At 55.3% G+C, this 18,456-nt stretch overlaps 1 protein-coding gene across 12 annotated transcripts in view; it reads left to right on the forward strand.

The window, feature by feature from the left end:
* The window catches only part of TOM1L2 (target of myb1 like 2 membrane trafficking protein), a 119,830-nt gene extending 101,892 nt beyond the window's left edge, over positions 1–17,938 (forward strand). For 5 of the 12 annotated variants that reach the window (XM_037068747.1, XM_037068749.1, XM_037068750.1 and 2 more), the window contains 3 exons: positions 131–248; positions 1,348–1,423; positions 14,122–17,938. In XM_037068747.1, the coding sequence (XP_036924642.1) occupies positions 131–248; positions 1,348–1,423; positions 14,122–14,709 (782 nt within the window). In that variant the 3' untranslated portion in view covers positions 14,710–17,938. Of the gene's footprint in view, positions 1–130; positions 249–1,347; positions 1,424–4,089; positions 4,156–10,873; positions 11,557–12,825; positions 12,863–14,121 lie in introns of those variants that run through there. The other 7 variants (XM_037068757.1, XM_037068758.1, XM_037068755.1 and 4 more) reach the window with 4 other exon arrangements.
* Positions 17,939–18,456: the final 518 nt, after the last annotated feature.

The raw sequence follows: 18,456 nt of genomic DNA on the forward strand, positions 1-18,456 counted from the left end.
TGTGCCCCTTACCTGCTACCCCCAGAACTTCAACCTGCTGGACTAGCACCTTAACTTGGGGATCCTCCATGAAGTTTGTGTTCCTCATTCTATTCTCATCCCCCTCTTGTTTGTTTTTTTTTTGTCATAGACTTGGGAACCGAGAGTGTCAGCGGCACCCTCAGTTCACTCCAGCAGTGTCACCCTCATGATGGCTTTGACATGTTTGCCCAAACAAGAGGGAACTCCTTGGCCGAGCAACGCAAGACGTACGTGGGGTCATTTCTGTGGCTCTCGGAAGATGGTAGGGGAGGCCTGGTCCAGGCCTGGCCACAGCCAGCACAGAGAGGCCTGCTTATCAGGTCTGAGGTGGAGCAAAACTTGGAAATGGTGGCTGTGAGAACTTGGCAGTGGACATGGTTGTTGGCTGACAGCCAGCCTTGCCTGCCTGGGGGTCGCTTGTAACAGAGTTTCTTCTGTTGGTCATGGGAGAGGGCCCTGCTTCTCCCTCTGCTTGTGCTACTGCTGCAGAAACCTTATCTGGAGGAGGGGCCAGGAGCAGCAGAGCACAGCCGGGCAGGGACTGAACTGGGTCCTAGCAGTGAGGCTTTCCTACCCAGGGGTTGGGTGGAAGCTTCCCTGACAGCAGCTCTGGCCAGGGCAAGCCATGTGGAACTGAGGGATTTATTCCAAAGTAGACAATCCGTGCATCTCAGGGAGGCCCAGGAACAAGCTTGGAGCTTTCCAGTCAGCCTGTAGACAGGTTAGGAATGCTTTTCCCAGCTTTTCCCAACCTCTCCCAAGGACTCAGCATTGATGCATTCAGCTTTCTGAGGTCTGTGCTCCAGAATCAGCTGGTTGACCAGAAACCCAAAGCCCCATGCACCTTTCATGAGCAAACGTTGCTTTTGATATGGTGATACGGATATGGTGAAAGGGGTCATATCATATATTGATATGATATGGATATGGTGAAAGGGGTCAAGGAACAAAGGAAGACAGCCATCAGAATCAGTGACAGGCCTCTGTCCCAGACCTTCCTTATCAAATGCCACTGAGGCTGCTGCCTTTAAAACAGGAAGGAATAACACTTGCCTTCATCTCACGCCTCCCTCTGAGCAGTCTCAGGGCACCCCCGATACCCTGTCACCGACCTTTAGAGACGCTTGCCCGCTGCTATGAGGGTAATATGGAGGCACACGGCATTCTGACCCTGGAAGAGACAAGCAGCTGAGCTGGTGCTGGGAACCAGGCAGGGCTCCTGATTTTGGTGGCAGAGAAACCCAACAGATGAGCCCTGGCCTCTGCCCAAATGCCAAGGACTGTGCCTCTGGAGGACTGACTCTGCTTGTGCTGCTTCATCTCCAGGGTTACCTACGAGGATCCCCAGGCTGTTGGAGGACTTGCCTCTGCCCTAGACAGTCGGAAACAGATCTCTGAAGCGGTAGGTCTGGGACCCTGTTTGTCTGCCTGGAGGCCTCTGATGGTGAAGTCAGGCAGTTTGGTAAAGCTGGCTGGATAACTTAGCAGTGGCTGGCTTGCTTGGAGGGTGGGACACGCTCGGGAAGACTGGAATGAGAAACTGTTAACCACATGGAGTCTTCACCCTACCCCATGGTGACACCTGGGTCAGCTTTCCCATGACACCCAAGAGGAAACAGGCTCCCAGCGAGCAGGCAGCAGGCAGGGGTCCACACCTAGGAGATCTGACCCCAGGATCCTGCTCTCCTTCTCGTGGTGGCTCTGGGCTCTCAGGCCACAGGTCTCCTGTAGCCAGACGAGGTCTCTCCTCAGATGCTCCTTAGTGCTCTGGGGTGGGCAGCGCTCTGACAAAACAATGACCTTTATCAGGATGGGGAATGCGGACCCAGCCATGGCTCTGCTGACCATGGGTAGCTGGCCAAGTGGAGCAGTTCCCACCTCATCAGAGGGGAGCTGATGGTCAGAGTTTGTTTGGGAAGCTGGGGTGGAAGGCATGGGAGGAACAGTTGGGGGTGTCTAGGAAGCTGTCCCTAGAAGTTCCTTGTCTGGAAGGAAGACCACAGCTGCTGGCAGAGGTACTTGGAAGTGGAGGGAAGTGTTAGAGCCCCAGGCACACCCTGGTTTCTGCAGGACTTCAGGTAATTGTAGGGGAAAGGATTTGTATCTCAATGCTTCTCCTGAGATTGCTCCCCTTTTGCCTAAGAAATGGGTGTGCCAGTGTTTAAACGAATGCTTGTTTGCAGGGGTGGGAGAGGGGAGGGAGGGGAGGGCTAGAACTTCTTTCAAGGCCACCCAACTCTGCTAAAAAAGGGACAGTGCTCCTCTTTCTGCTGGACGGGGAGGTTGGCCTGCAGCAGCCCCTGTCCACATGGGTCCAGGAGGCAGCAGTGCTGCAACCTGGTATGCCTTGAGAAAGCTTGTGGCTGGGAGGACTGGGAGGACTGGGAGGACTGGGACCCCTCATCCTCCTGACTTGATAAGAAGGCTCTGCATCCCTGTGCACTGGCCGCCAGGGGGCACAGGAGAGCCAGCCCAGTGGCCTTGGTCTCTCAGTACCCCTGCCTTTCCACCGAAGGGCGGGCAGTGCCACCCGAGGTTGGGAATCCCAGAATCTGTGCATGGTTCTGGTTCTCCCATTACTTAGAATGTCCTCCCACCTAATTCAGGAAAGGCATTTGGGAGCCAGGCTGAGAGCCTACCAGCAACTTGCCAGATGAGGGCATCCCTCCACCTAGCCCCACCTGGCCAGCTGCCCCGCCTTCTGCCAGGCTGACCTGGTTTGCTTCACTCAGTCTCCAGGGCCTGCATGCCCATGCCAGTGCTGTCCTACCACATCTTTGCCATGGCCAGTGCCCACGCCTGGGCCCGAGCCTAGGAGACAGGACTGGCTGCCCACCTTCACCCTCTGGGTGTGGCTTGGCTGGTCTCCATTGTCAAAGGTCTTAATGACGCCAGCATGTTTTCCATATGATGGTGGTTGGGTACTTTTCATGTTTGCTGCTGGGTGAGGCGGTGCTGGCAAGCAGGGTTTGTGTAGGCTGTGTGTGTCTCTGTGTGTCTCTATGTGCCTGTGACAGTGTCTTTGTGTGTGTGTATCTTCGTGTCCACGTGCCTGTGTGTGCGTGTGTACCTCTGTGTATGTCTGTGTCTGTGTCTCTGTGTGTGTCTGTGTCCTTGTGTGTCTGTGTCTCTGTGTGTCTGTCTCTGTTGTGTCTGTGTGTATCTGTGTGTCTGTCTGTATATCTGTGTACTCACATGCATCTTCAGGTTACGCTGTTCCATGTACTGAAACAGGCTGGCCTGGAAATGGGAACTGGGTCGAGAGAAATTAGAAATACAGTAAGGGGGTGTTATATAGCCACACCTCCACAATGCAGCCAAATTCAGTTGTCTTAACTTTAAATACTTTGTCATACTTTAAATACTTTTAAATACTTTGCCATGCTTTAAATACTTTTAAATATTCTGTCATTTTAAAAAGAAGGTGCCCTGGCTGGGTAGGTCAGTTGATTGCAGGTTTATCCTGGTTGGAACACATACAGGAGGCAACTGATTGCTGTTTCTCTCTCCCCGCTCCCCCTGACCCCGTCTCCCTCTCTCTCCCCTTCCATCTCTTTCTAAAATCAGTAAAAATATCCTTGGGTGAGGATTAAAAAACAATTGTTTAAAAAGGTAATATACCCAAGTTTAGAGTTTAAGAGTTTGGAAAAAGAACATATGGGTAACTGAGGAGGAAAGGGGGAAGAAAAAGTAAATATAAGTTAGAAAAAAGTAGAAATGATTTTGTAAAAGCTGGTCCTTTGATAAGCTGGCCCTTTGCCCACCCGGGGAGCCCACGTGGGGAGAGGCTGCCTGGGGCAAGCTCTGTGGCCTTTCGAAGTCTTTCCGGGTGCGCGGGAGCGGGCAGCTGAGTGTATGTGGCCCTGTTGCGATTCTTGGTTACTAAACTTCTGTTTTCCAGGTAGGTGAGGGGGGCATGCTAGGGGGTGGGGATGTGTCAGGCCATATATCCTTATGTGCTTATGTGGCGGATGATCGGCTGTGAACAGGGGCTTCTCTGTTTCTGTGAGATGTGCACTATTGCCTCTTTATCATGGGTCTTGCTGTGATTTTCTGTCCTCCATCCAGAAGAGAGTTAAAGGTGGGGACTCTGACCTGGAGCCTATAGACAGCTGGCTCATTACCCAGGGAATGGTGAGAGGTCACCAGCTGAGCAGAGCCCTTGTCCCCCCAGCGCTTAACCTGTGTTACCTGCTAAGTAAGCCCTTGTGAGTCAGACAGAACAAGGCCGTTCTCTCCTTCTGACTGGGTGCCAAATTTTCTCCTGTTGCTGCATAATCTCCTTAAGCCACAGGCTTCCAGCCCCAGGAAACACCTGCTCTGGTTTTCTGCTGAGGTCTATGCCCTGGGGCCTTTGGGTCTCTGTGTGTGTGGGAGTAAGGGAGGCTCACAGCACTCACTGTTCCAGGGCCAGCACAGGGGCTTTGGTTTCGCTACTCGGGGAAGAGACTCAAAGCACCTGACCAGCTGGTGAAGCCCTTGCAGCCAGTGAACTTGGCAGTCCTAGGCTGATGGGCTCCACTCTACTACAGGATAGCAGTGACCTGTGTCCCCTGTGTCCCCAGAGAGATTGAGACTACTTGAAGAAACACACAAACATGATAGAAACAGAATAAAAAGACAAAGCCGCAGGATTTAATATCATAAACACATTACTCAAGAAGTAAAGTTTTTCTGGGACACAGGCCTGAGGGGGCCTTTCCTCCCTCATCTGGTCAGGCGGCCCGAAGCCGGTACCTAGAGAGAGGGTGACCTTGCTCTAGGCTTTGGGCATTGGAATGATTGTGGCCCCTCACTGAAGCTACAGCCCTCCCTGTCACCCTGACGTAGAGGTCAGAGGTCTACGTGAGTGTGGCTGCCACAGCAGCAGTGGCGGGGTGGGGTAGAGCTGCCGCAGAGGAGGAAGGGACAAAAGCAGTGAGATCGGAGAACTGTCCCTGCAGTTGGAGCTGGGCAGGCACTGGTCCCTTCCCGGGGAAGAAACACCACTGACCCCTCCAGGACTGTGCCAGGCTGTGGCCCCGAGAGGGGTGTTCAGGCAGGGCCCTAGCATCAAGGCAGTGGGCCCTGCTGAGCTGTCAGAACCATGGGGCTTGGAGCTGGTGACGTTTACACAGCCATGTGCAGGTGGGGCCTGTCCCCCTCCACCTACGGGAGCAGCGGCCTCCCCCCACCCCGCCTTACTCTGTTCTGCACCAGACCCCATGGCCACTCTTAGAGACAGGGCTGCCTGAGCCCCCTGTTGGCTGATTCAGGGATGGGCTGGTGCTTTGGCCCACGTGTGTGGGTGGCTACAGAGCAGGAGGACTCCTGGAGACCGTGTCCCCTCCATTGTCCAAATTGGGAGAATTCAGCCATGAGTCCTTGTGCCTGTTAATCCTGCCAAAAAAAAATTTACCCGAGTGCGGCCTTGGCAGCTGGGGGTGATGCCTGCCCCACCCACGCAGGCCACCCTCTGGCTATCCTGTCTCCCCCTAGAGCTGCAGTTCCTGACTCCCTAGCAAGAAGCCCCACTAACAGCTAACCCGGTCTTCCGCCTAGCTGCAGTGTTTTTTGTTTAAATGATGTACATTAATTTGCTTTGCCTTATTTCCTGTAGTGTAGAACCCTGAACCACACAGGCACAGATTCTTTATTTGGAAACTTTTTGTACTATTGAGAGAAACCAAAGGGCTCGCAGACCTTGCCTCAGGGTGGGGTGGCGGTGAGAGCCCTGTGGGAAGGTTTCGAACCTTCCCAGAGGAGCACACCTGAGCTGCAGAAACAGCTCCCATTGCATTGGAAATCAGATTGCTAGGTTTCCGTGGGGCTTGGAGCTGTGGGAGAAAGACCCTCACTCTCCTGGGACTTCCAGGACCAGAGTTAACAGCAGGCTCCTTAGCAATTGAAGAAAGCCCTGAGAACCTTCCTGAACCAGTCTGCCCAGAGACTGCTAGTGCTAGTGCTCTCCCTGCCCTCCAGCTTTCCGGCCTTTTTTGGCTGTTGTTAGAGAGGAGTGTCCCCCCACAGGCTGTGTCCACCCAGGAGGTTGTCTGGAAGTGAGTGCCTGTGAGTTGCAGTAAGAACAGAAGTAGGTTAGTAAAAAGAGGCCACTGCCAAATCCCAGGTTTAGGGTAGGGGTGGGGGCTCACTACTCAGACCTGGAGGACCCCAGACACCACCAGCCTGAGGTCAAAGGGAGCACTGGCTGCAACCAAGCCAGTGGCAGCACTGCTTCCCTTTGGGCAGGTGGCCCTCCTGCACCCTAAGCAGCACTGCTCTCCCTGCAGGCACATGAGGACCAGCCAATAGCAGAGCTGGCCCACAGCTGTGGCCCATCTACCGCTGGCACCTACATGCCAGTTTCTCTTTGGTCTCGGCTGGTGAACCTGGCACTCCTCACTACTGCCTCCACCAAGCCATCCCTGCCCGCCTGTCCTTAAAGGGAGTTAGCTTGAGTCCCCAGTCTTTGTGGAGGGTGGCGTTTATTTTTCTTTCTTCATATCTCTTTTCCCCTTTCTGTCTCCCTCCTCCAACTCACTCTTCTTCAAACCCCATGGACCAGCCTTCAGCTCAGATAATGACCCAAGAAGATGCTAAAACCACAGGAGGACAGAGCCCATAGTCTTTTAGGGATAAGCTGGGCTGGTCCTTGTTTGATGGCTGAGAACATGGAGGCCTCACAGGCCCAGTGACATGCCTGGTGCCACGGAGCAATGGCCAAGGCCAGTGTCCTCTCTTCTAGTCGAGGCGTCCCCTTACATCTGAAGGACCCTGGAGCATCCTCTCCCTCCCTCGTAGTTCTTCTAGGCCCTGTGGGTGCCCCTTCCATTCAGTCTGAGAGCTCATGCACTGTGAGGAGGGATTGCACTGTGGTGCTATCCTTATGGCCTTGGCGTAGTGGGGTGAGGGGCAGGAGGGCTCCGTAGCCGAGGCGTTGCGTCTGGCCAGCATGGTCAGCCCCTGCCTTCTTCCATGAGTGCTTCACTGTTAGCCCACCCCTGGGTGCAAGGTTCATGCCCCAAAGCCAAGCACCTTTCAAACTCTAAGGAGTCAATTCCAGTAATTTCTGACATCCATGGGTTTCTTTCTTTCTTTTTAAAAATTTTTTAAAAACTGGTAGGCAATCTATTAAAAAGGTTCATTTAAGCATCCATAGTTGTGACTTCAGCCTCGACTGCTGGCTCTCTATGGATGGAAGGGGTCCGCTTAACAGCCCAGAAGGGCCATGCAAGTCAGCGAGTCACTCGTGGACCCTCACCCGAAACCCACCCCATCTCAGGATGCTCTCCACAGGGAGTTTTGTCTGTAGCAACTCTTGCCGTCCTGGTGGGCATCAGACCTGTCCTCCCACTTTCTGAGATCCCTTTCCTTTGACCCTCTGACCTAGTAAGCACCCACCTTCTCCAAAGACCTGGCACTGCCGCTGGGTAGAGCAATTCTGACTCTGAGAGTCGCCACCTCTGGTCCCATGGGGGTCTTCCCAGTCTTTAAAAGCATGGCCAGGGCACAGCTTCTTGACCACGTGTTCCTCCGTGAGAGCCAACAGCTGTGAGTCTAGAGCAGGAGTGGGCAGGACAGAGCTCTGCCCCTGGGTTTCTGAATTTAAAAACACACACCTGCCTTAAAGTGAAGGGGCTTAGAACCATGAATTGCGAATGCTATGTACTACCGAACTATCATCCTGTTTCACAGATGAGGAAACTGAGGCCACGAATTGCCCAAGCCCTTACCCCTCTTCCTGCCTCTCCACACAAGGCTCAAGGCTTGGAGGCTTCTTAGGAAAGCCAAGCCTCTGGAGCCCTTGGGTGAAAAAGAATTCCAGAGAGAAGGGACTTGGCAGACCCGACCCCAGTGAGCTCAGGACCCAGCGGGCCCAGCCTGCTCTGGGTCTCGCCTGCAGAATGCCTTTCCATAAGCACACAGCAGTGTGTGGGGAGGTCAAGGAGAGGGAAGAAAAGAGAAGTGTTCCCATGATCCAGCCTTAGGGGAACTTCCTTTAGCCTGTGAGGAGTGTCTCCAGTGTCAGTGTTTATTTTCTGAGCACACGGCTTCTCAAGACTAATCCTCATAGGAGAAAACCTGGAGCATGATCCCGGGGCACAAGGGACTTATTTTTGAATGGTAACAACAACAAAAAAAGAAATTACAAGCAAAATCTAAAGGTTTAAGGCGCATGACCCCTTAATGTCTCTTTTCAAGCTTTGCAACACCCTAGGCAGCCCTGTCTGTGGGCCGTCATCTCCCCTGGGCAGACTACAGCTGGGAGATAAAAAGCCCCACCTGCCCTCCAACAGCCGCCACTAGCGTTTCTCTCTTTGGAGATGGGGCAGACTCTCCGAGCATCAGCTCTGAGAGCCTGGTACTCATCCTTCCAGGGGCCTGATGTTTTGACCTAGAAGCATCAAGGTGTAAGAATTGGCATGTCCTGTCAGGGGACATGTGAAGGCAGAGCCCGGCCCCAAGTATGGAGCAAGCCAGTCAGTTGCTCCCCACGGGCTCTGCTGCTTACTTTCAGTGGGGAAGGCGGAGCCATCGTCCTCGGCACTCTTGGTCCCTCCACTGGGCCTAAGTGCCCTCCAATGTGAGAGTCACGTGGTCTTTGTCCCTAGGAGTCATTTCAGGGTGATTGGAACTCCTTGATATTTTTTCATTCCAACATTCTTAAGTCCTTAGTAAGTCAAAGAAATAAAACAAAAGCAGGGAACCTTGAACCGTTAGGAAAGTACGTGAGGACTGCCCATGCTGGGCCTACAGTTAGGCCTGAGAAGGCTGCCAGTTAGGCCTACAGAAGGCTGCCTACAGAAGGCTGCCACAGTTAGGCCTACAGAAGGCTGCCACAGTTCTCCAGGGTGACGGGTCTTCGGCCTCAGTGAGTGAGTGTGTGAGGCTCCAGCCAAATCTCAGGCACCTATTCAGTGTGCGTGGGGGGGACTTCCCTCATCCCCTGCCCACCCAGACCTGTCGGTGGTAGGTGTCTACCTTGAGGAGTAGCCTGTCACAGTAGGGCAGGGCTGGTGGTAAGAAGTCTTTGTTCTCCTTAGTTGAGGTCATGTTACTTTTTAGATCCGGCAAACTTGGAGATAGTCCTCTTACTATCTTATTTCATTGTTACCCCAGATTGTGACATTGTGGGCTTGTAAGTGAGCCACTTGGAGATACTTCTTGAACCCAGGCTAGTTGGGAAAGCCAGTCACTTCAAGTAAGGTCAGTCAGCTCATTCTTCTAGGCTGAGGAACACCATTTCATTAACGTTACTTCCAGAGGGTTAAAGGTTACCCATACTTCTCATCACATTATAGCTGACAGCAACTGAAATATTCTAGCCAAATGTATTTTTAGAACATTGCCCCCAAGGCCCTGGGCTGGTATCCCCGAGTGGACCGTGCTCAGGCACCAATGAGGTGCATCTCTTTGCTGGGGTCTGCCCTGACCACCGCTGCCCAGACCATGGCTGAACTTCGTTTTGACTGCCGAAAGCCCCAAAGGAGGGGCAAGGCTATGGAAGCCATTGCACTCAGACTTCCTTAGTCTCCTGAAGAGGCACGAAGATGGCCAAAGCCCTGTGGTCCCTCCCTTTGTCACTGAAGTCTCTGTTCTTGTTTCTGTCGATGGTGAAATGTGCTGCCTTATGTAGGCCACACCCAGACCCCAGTGCCTCTCTCCTACTCAGAGATGCACTGGGACACTTTCTGAAATACTCTCAGTGAGCACACAGAACCCCAGTGGGCTCCCGGGGCTGGATGCGGAGCCACCAGACCACCAAACCCTGGCTCTGGGGAGACTGCCGCTTGGCCCCTCCCTAGTGGCCTAGGGGGCCACTGGTGGCTCCTGAGTCACCCTGCCCCCAGGGACTCGGTCAGCAGCAACCAGATAGCACTCCTGCAACTGCCAGCACCAGAGTTCAAAACCAGCTTGCAGTCCCTGGCTGGCGTAGCTCAGTGGGTTGAGCGCGGGCCTGTGAACCAGGGGGTCGCAGTTCGATTCCCAGTTGGGGCACATGCCTGGGTTGCAGGCCAGTTCCCTGCAGAACAACTCCCAGCAGGGCATGCACAAAAGGCAACCATACATTGATGTTTCTCTCCCTCTCTTCTTCCCCTCTAAAGGTAAATAAATAAATAAATCTTTAAAAAAAAAATCAGCTTGCAGGAGCGGCACACTGATGAGATTAGACCGCGCTTTGCAGCCTGGCGTGCAGACTGACACCACAGTCAAAAAGTTCTCCATTTCAAGAATGTGTGCTGCCCCCCCTTCCTTCCACNCCAGCACCAGAGCTCAAAACCAGCTTGCAGTCCCTGGCTGGTGTAGCTCAGTGGATTGAGCACAGGCCTGTGAACCAGAGGATCACGGTTCGATTCCCAGTCAGGGCACATGCCTGGGTTGCAGGCCAGTTCCCTGCAGAACAACTCCCAGCAGGGCATGCACAAAAGACAACCATACATTGATGTTTCTCTCCCTCTCTTCTTCCCCTCTAAAGGTAAATAAATAAATAAATCTTTAAAAAAAAAATCAGCTTGCAGGAGCGGCACACTGATGAGATTAGACCGCGCTTTGCAGCCTGGCGTGCAGGCTGACACCACAGTCAAAAAGTTCTCCATTTCAAGAATGTGTGCTGCCCCCCCTCCCTGCCACTGGCTAGTCCTGCTTCCCAGAACCAGCCTCCTTACTGCTTCCTCCCCCGTCATTTCATGTGGCTGCCTCGTGTTTCCCACACCCACTGTGCCAATGTAGTTTTTGTTTTTATTTTCATTTTTGCTCTGTGTATGTTTTGGTTTCATTTGGGGGTTGCTTTTGATGATTTACTCTGTCTGGTGTTCTGTCTTCCCTCGCCTGGCTGTGTGGCTGCCTGGCCCACTGCTTGCCGCCTCCATAGATCCCCGTTGCGCAGCCCTCTGTCATGGACGACATAGAGGTGTGGCTCAGGACGGACCTGGTGAGACTCGACTTTTCTCTTTCAAGTGGTGGGGTGTGGCAAGGACAGGCCTGGGGACACCCCCAGGGGTCTGCTTCCCCAGGGGTTGGTGGAGGAGGGAGGCAGGGGCAGGTATGGCTCCTGCAGTCCCCTGAGCCCTCCACTGGCCTTCCCCCCACCCCTGTGGCCAGTGGAGGCCAGCTGTGTGGCGGACCTGTGAGCCCAGGCCCTTAGCCTGCTGGTGGCGAGGTGCAGCTAGGGTACACCTGGTTCCAGCCAGCTACAAAACACACGCTTACGTTTCCCCAGTCACTTTTCAATTTCAGGTGTGTGTGTGTGCTTGGGTTCTTTTGTTTTTTGTTTTCTTCTGGTTTTGTCTTTTGCAGAGGGTCTGTTTTTGAGGGGGAGTTTGTTTTTTGCTTTTCATTTCTTTCAACTGTGACATATACACAAGAGGAACGGGGTGTTAAATCCACTGTTGTCTCCCTCCCCTGGTATCTTCTGTCTTGAGTTTAAGAGAACCCCTGCCCCGGAGACTGTTGTCTTTGTAGCCAGAGATGGGGCAGGGGTTGAGGACATGTGTGTCTGCCCGTGCACCTGGCCCTTAGGACCGCTGGCGTCAGGGCCAGCCCCTCCTCCACTCCTTGCAGAGCACTTTTACTCTCAGTCACCTGTGCTGTGGGTGAGTGGGCACTGTTGGCTGACGACTGATGAAGAAATGCTCTCTGGAAGGGAAAGGGGCTTGCCGAAGGTCATGGGCTGGGACTGGCTGGATTCTTCCCCAGACCTGCAGATACCTCATCTCTTGCTCCTAGCTGCCTTCTTGGAGTCTGGAAGTCCTTGAATCACAGGGCCAGCCTAGCTAGCTGTGAGCTCCCTTGGCCCCCACACACAAAGTGAGCAGGCCTGAGATAGGGCTTCCCACTGCTTGGGGCCACCTCCCTGGAGGGTCAGGTTTCCCAGCAACACTACTGGCCACCCAGATGCCATGCCGTGGGAGGAAGAAAGTGCCCCATTATGCCTTTACCAAGGGAGTGCCTGGAAAAGAGATAGCTCCCCTCACAGTAGCAAAGCAGGAGGGGCCAAAGCCCTCATTCCCCAAGGGGTAGGTGCCCCAAGGTCCAGAAATGGGGAGAGACGTGCCTGGGAGGACTGTGGAGCAGGCCAGCTGCAGAGCAAGAAGGGAAGCCTGGTCTCCTGCTCATCTGCTCAGCCCAGGGCCTCACCCGCATCTCATCTGGCTCTGTTCTTGTCACTAGCAGTGCAGTGGGTTCTCAGTGGCCACTGCGTTCTCCCACTAAAACCAAGTCTCATTATTAAGAGGAGACAAAGCCTCCATGGCTCCTCAGGAACGGTAGCGGGCGACAGAATCTGGGCCACAGGACAAAGTTGGCGCAGCTCCTGGGCAGCCACGGGACATGGCTCCCAGCCAGACAGTGCTCCGTGGCCAGGCACTGCCTGGTGTCAGGCCCTGTGCCGTGGCTTCATGGCTCTGGCCCTTCCAAGCTTTCTGTATTCTCCAGCTATTGGCATGGACGGTGACTTTCTGGAAGCCTGCAGCTGGCTGCAAAGCAGTGCTGAGTGGCGGAGCTCCTGGGGGGCCCTGAGCATGCCTCGTGGCCCCTCTGGGAAAGATAAGTAGGCACAGGCTTCCCATGGTCCTGCTCCCCAGCTGAGCCCCAATAGCCGACTTGCACCTTTTCCTGGATTTTTCTTTTGGGCCCTTCTGGAGGATCAAAACCTAGAACCTTCTTAAGTGGTTTTCGCTTTTGCTTTCTAAAAAACAAAGCTTGTATTTCTCCAATAAGATAAACAGTACCTGACTGTTACAGAACTTGGGATGGGGAGCCAGACTGTGGAGGTGAGGGGCGGGCTGGTGGGGTCCTGATGGGCTCTCTCTGCTCCTCCCACAGAAGGGCGATGACCTGGAGGAGGGCGTCACCAGTGAAGGTACGGCAGCCGGCCACGCCACAGCTTCCCAGCACCCCACCCTCTGGCTGTTCTCTCCCAGGCTCTGGGGTGCACAGGGGCTGGCACTCCTGCTGCTGGGTGCCATCTGGTACCTGGCCTAAGCTGGGCCCCTTGGGCAGGAGCTTTTTGATTGTCCCATCCTAGCCTCATGCTGGTGAGGGAAGTGTCACAGAGCTAGTGAATAGTAGGTATATATTGCCATCCTGTATCTGCATGACCCCAAAACCTGTGCTCCTAACCAGTTTGCTCCACCCCCAAATACTCAATTCCGGCTGAGGCCAGACCTGTGCTATGCAGTCCACAGGGCACGTGGGGACCTCCGCAGGCTTGGAGTCTGTGGCCTCCCTCCAGGGAGCCAGCTTTATGGGCCATCACACAAATGGCATTCAGGTCACACATATGAATTGAGCAGAGTACATACCCACAGGCACACACAGGCACATGCACACATGGGCACACACATTCACTCACATGTACACCTACACAGACACATGTACATCTATGCACAGAGCTATTCCTGGGTCCTGGCTTTATGCAGGCACTTGTTTGCAGGGTTCTCTCATTTCTGGCACTTGGAGTTTCTCCACTGCGTTCTCCCACCAAAACCAAGACTGACCCCCTCTCAGGGGTCAGATGGAGGCCCTCATCGTGGTCCCTGCACTTCGCTCCCTTTCTCACCTCCTTCTTCTTCCATTGCACCCTGTACCTCCCCTCGGCCCACCAGCCTTCACTTACTCTGTGTGGGCTCCTCACTCAGTCTGAACACTTGGCCAGGCCCCCTGCAGGCACAGGACCCTGCTTTCCATCTGGTGGGGGGAGATTCCCTGTCAAGGTTAAGTTGGGCCACCCCTCCAGCTCTCCCTGCCCTGCTTCCAGTGCTAAGCAGGACAGTGGAAAAGCTCCCAGTTGCAGGGGACAGGAATGTAACTGTCCTTGTCCCCCACACCCGCTCACAGCTGGGAGTTAGTTCCCTGCTCATCCGGAGGCAGAGTCCAAGAACCAGGCCAGACCCTAAGCAGCGGCGTGCCCAGAGGCACTCCTGCTCTGGCTGCTTGGTCCCCTGTCACTCCCTGGCAGGTGGTGCAGACCAGTGTAGCCAGGGCAGGCACTCATGCTAGGGTGACCCTGTGGGCACAAGTGAGTGGCACTCTGGGGAGCAGGTAGGATGAGGCTGTTTGAGCCTCATATGGGCCTGACCCTCCACCAATCCTGGCTCCTGCCTTGGTTTTGTATTGCAGAGTTTGATAAATTCCTTGAAGAAAGAGCCAAAGCTGCTGAAATGGTCCCCAACCTCCCCTCGCCCCCTGTGGAGGCCCCAGCCCCGGCCTCCAACGCTCCCGGCCGAAAGAAGTCTGAGCGATCAGAGGACGCCCTCTTCGCCCTGTGAGCTGGTCTGTGGTGTGGCTCCTCAGATGGCAGGTCCCTCTTGTCTCCAGCCACTGGCCCCTCCTCCTGTCCCCAGCCCCCACAAGGCCCTGTGGCCCTGCGCTGCTGTCTCCGTGGAAATGCCGCTGTATTTGCTTGCAGGCCTCCCACTGGTCAGGATAGCTTTAGCCACCTTTTCTCCAGGTGGTAGGTGGTGGGACAGTATCGCTGTGACTGGGGGGGGGCCCTTCCCACCCAGAGGCTCCCTCTGCTCATGGTCCCTCCCAGGAGAATCAGGCAGCAGAGTACAGCCTCAGGCAAGGTCACCTGCCCACAGAGAAGGGGGTCAGACCCTGGCCCCTTCCTTCATATGCCCCTGCCCCTTCCCTGGCTCAGTAGGTCTCAGGCTGGCCTGCCCTCCCTGCTCCTCTGTTTCAGAAAGGGCTTGTCTGCCCCTGTAGGCTCCATCTCCCTCCTGGGCTGCTGCTTCTGGGCAGGTGTCACCTGGTGGCACATGGCATGCTTTGCACTTTAGAAGGCTCTCTGGGGTGCCTCTGTATGGTGGCTCTCCTCTTGAACCTCTCTCTGGGACTCAGTGGTGGAGCCTGGGACCAGCGGCCCCTCCGGCCCTACACACTGCTGGCATCAGGGGAGGGCAGGTCTGCCAATTAGCGAACACTACCGAAAACCAAACTGTCCACACTACATGCTCCCTCCCTCTGCCGCCGTCTGTGGAGGGCTACCCAGGAGGCCTTGCTCTGTGAGTTTGTGAGCATGCTGGGCGGGGAGCGGGGGTGTCCTTCAGCCTGGTCTGTGGCAGCCTCTGAGCCCCCCACCTGCAGGGCCCAGCCACAGACAGCTTTGTGCCATGCTTGGATCCAAAGCAAAACTAAGGTCTCTCTCCTCCTTGGCATGGGCCTGGGCCTTCTCCACAGGCTGTTCTGACATCCTCACCTCCTCCCACCCCAAAGTCCCCCAAGGCCACAGATTTGTATTCTCTGTCCAAGCCAACCAGGATAGCTGGCAGCTTGGAGTTGCCAGGGCCCATGATACCTGCTCCCATCCTGAGTCCCGGCTGCCATGTCTGTGGCTGTGGGAGAGGTGCTCCAGGCTCAGTCCAAGCCACCTTCGGCCTGATGCCTGCCTGTGCCATTGCGCTGCTGCCGCCACCCAAAAACAAACAGGCTGCACAGCAGCTCCACGCCACCCCATGGTCTCTGGGGCCCAGGCCAGTGCTCCGGCCTGCACTGCCCAGGTATCGCTGCCCAGACCTGGCCAGGCCTCGCCAGGCCTCGCATGCTCCTACCCCACCATGCAATCAGCCTTTCCCGCCTGGCAGCCATGCGGGAGGAGGAGCTGGGCTGACGCAGGTGAGTGCTGCCTAGCACCTTGTCAGCTTCCTCCAGAAAGAAGGCTTTGGGATCTGGCTGGGGGTCCATCTGGCAGGACCAGTTAGAGACGTCACACTGCAGGTCCTCAGAGGACACCCAGGGAGCAGCTGAGAGCTCTGCCAGACCTCCACTCTCCCTCACCCTGGCCCTGGCTAGCCCACACCTCTCCTCACATTCCCTGAGGGCAGAGGCCCCTAGGCCAGTCTGGGCATTAACATGTCTGAAGTCCGAAGGCTTGACCTGAGCTTCAGAGAAGGTGGCTGCAGTTGCAGTCATACCCAGCAACCCCAGGGAGCATCCCTAGCCCTTTCTTGCTGATGGCCAGGGCTCACCTTTGCTAGTGTGCCAGCCTGTGTTTGTGGGAAGCCAAGCATCAGATGGGCAGCCCTGCGGGAGCCACAGCCCCACAGCAGCCATCCAGTGTCCTGTGACAGAAGAGCCAGCCTTCACCTCTTGTAGGAGAGGAAGTCTCCACAGACCAGGGTGTGAGGGGAGAGCAGGCTCCTGGCATCAAATGAAGCTGAAGCCTGCTTCTGCCTTGGGAAACCGCAGCACAGCTGCACCTAACGCATACCCATGGTCCAGAGCTGCCCCAGCTCCAGCTGGGTAGCAGGGGCTGGTGGACTCCTGCAGGCTGGCAAGAAGGCATTGCTGCATACACAGTAGTGTCACCTGCCTTCTGGGCCTGGAGCCACCCCCCCGGCTCACACGTCACCTCCAGAGGCAGTTTGCCCCTACATTGAAGCAGGTGATGCGTGCTTGAGGCCTGCACAGGAAGCACAGATAGGCCCAGGTGCCAGTGAGGGAAAGGGTGCCACTCAGCCCTTCCTGTCCCGGGGCCATAGGCTCCCTGGACTGAGTCCCCTCCATCTTCCATCTGGGAGCGGAGCCCTCTAGGAGAGTGGGACCCTCCCAAGCTACCAGCCTCTCCAACAAGTGTTAGAAATCACAGATAAAGTGTGTACTTAATGACACTAAATTATTTCTGCAATTCCTTATAAGCACTAATTATACCTGATCATAGGTTAAAGTATTTATTTTGTCAGAATATTCTGTTGGGGACATGTTTAACCTTCTGTGTGTTCATTGTGTGCTGAGACGCGGAACCTAACCATTTTCCCCGCCGGCCTTTGTGGTGGTGGGCCGAAGGGATGGCGTGAGGTGCAGTCTGACCCAGGGCACTGGTGGGCCTTTGGCCAGAGTGTCCCTCCCCAGGATCCCGGGCACCCAGCAGGGACGCCAGATCTCATCAGCATCCATGGGATGAGGGGGTTCAGAGCTAAGAGGGCTTGTTGCTGGCCTGGGCTGGGGAGGGGAAGGGGACTGGTCATCTCGCCTGCCCTCCTGTCATTAGCCCCACAGTATGAGTGGCTGTGCTACCTGCCCTGGCTCACAGCCCTTCCTTCTTCACCGAGGTCCAGAGCAAGAGGTCCTAGGAGGTGTGGGGCCTGTGCTGTCACTCAGCCCCTCAACTGGAAGAGCTGCAGCAAGGTTTCTCGTGGCACCGGAGAGCTGCAGACACTGACTCTGGCGTCACTGGGCCAGATGCCACCCACTGTCCCCTCTCTCGCCCCTCTTCCTGCCTCCATTCCCCCAGTTCACCTCTCCAGACAGTGCTAACTCAGTTCAGCCCAGTGTGAAGTGGGGGGGCTCCAGGGAGCTGAGGGCCAGCCAGGGAAAGGCGCCCTGGAAGAGCAGTGGGCTGGCAGACTGGCCTCATGCAGCCTGCTGTCTGTCTGTCTTCTGTGAGGACCAGGGCTCCTCTCCCCTGTCCATCCACAGGGGAACAGCCAGCTTCACCACCCATGACTAAGGGCGTATACACCCAGAAGATGCCCCCATGGTACCCCCCTCTCCCGGTGCCTAGCCTGCCCGTGGGGCCCTAGCCAGTCTTCCCCGGTAGCACCGCCCACCCACCCCAACAACTGTCAGCCCCAGGGTCACACCGCTTCCTTCCTGGAAAATCTCCAGGCTGTCCTGGAAAAAGGAGGATAGATGTTTATTTCCTAAAGTTTGAAATTCATTTGTGAGGGTTGTCAGGATTGTTGGGGAATGTTGAGGGAAAGAATGAGTTGAGTCTGTTGTCCACTCATCCCCGAGGTCTGGTCTTTCATCGCTATGGTGTGTTTCTGCAGGCAGAGCCGGCTCTGGAGGGCAGGTCAGTGCACTGGGGGTTCAGTGCCACACCAGAGCACCCACCCACCCACTGGCTCTCCTTCCAGATAGTGTCTTTCAAGTTTGGGTTCTTGCATGTAAAGTATTTCCACAATAAACAAACAAACAGCTCGTTCCTCTGTGATCTGTGGAGTGGGCTGTGATCGTCCAGGATTTGGTTGGACCCGACCACCTGTCTTCTTTCAGCAGGAGCCGCCGCAAGTCCCTGATAGTGGGGCAGTCGGGGAAGCCCACTGCAGGCCTGCCCCCAAGGCCCAGCTGCTAGGGCCGTCGGGCTGGAGGAAAGTCCCCATGCCTGGGACATAGCCACTTTGGGAGCACTGGTTGCAGCAGGCGTAAAGCCAGCACAGCTGCTTGGGAGCTCCAGACCGGGACCTGGGCCCTGTGTCTTATCCCAGTCCCAGTGTGTCTTATCTGACACCTTGAGCAAGCAGGCCTGAGACGCCACCACAGCTGGGCTTCCTGAACTTGGCTGGGCCTTTGAATTTTCTACAGAACAAGTTCTACAGAGCTTGACAGCTGCCACTCCAATTGCCCCCCCTTCAGTAACAGCTTTACTGAGATGTAATTCACATGGCATATAGTCCACTAGTCTAAAGTCCTTTCCAGTGCCTGTAGAATTGTGCACAGTGACTTCAGAGC

The sequence above is a fragment of the Sturnira hondurensis genome, unplaced genomic scaffold (assembly GCF_014824575.4).
Source record: "Sturnira hondurensis isolate 20B ecotype Veracruz unplaced genomic scaffold, ASM1482457v3 Scaffold0018097, whole genome shotgun sequence".
NCBI lineage: Eukaryota > Metazoa > Chordata > Mammalia > Chiroptera > Phyllostomidae > Sturnira > Sturnira hondurensis.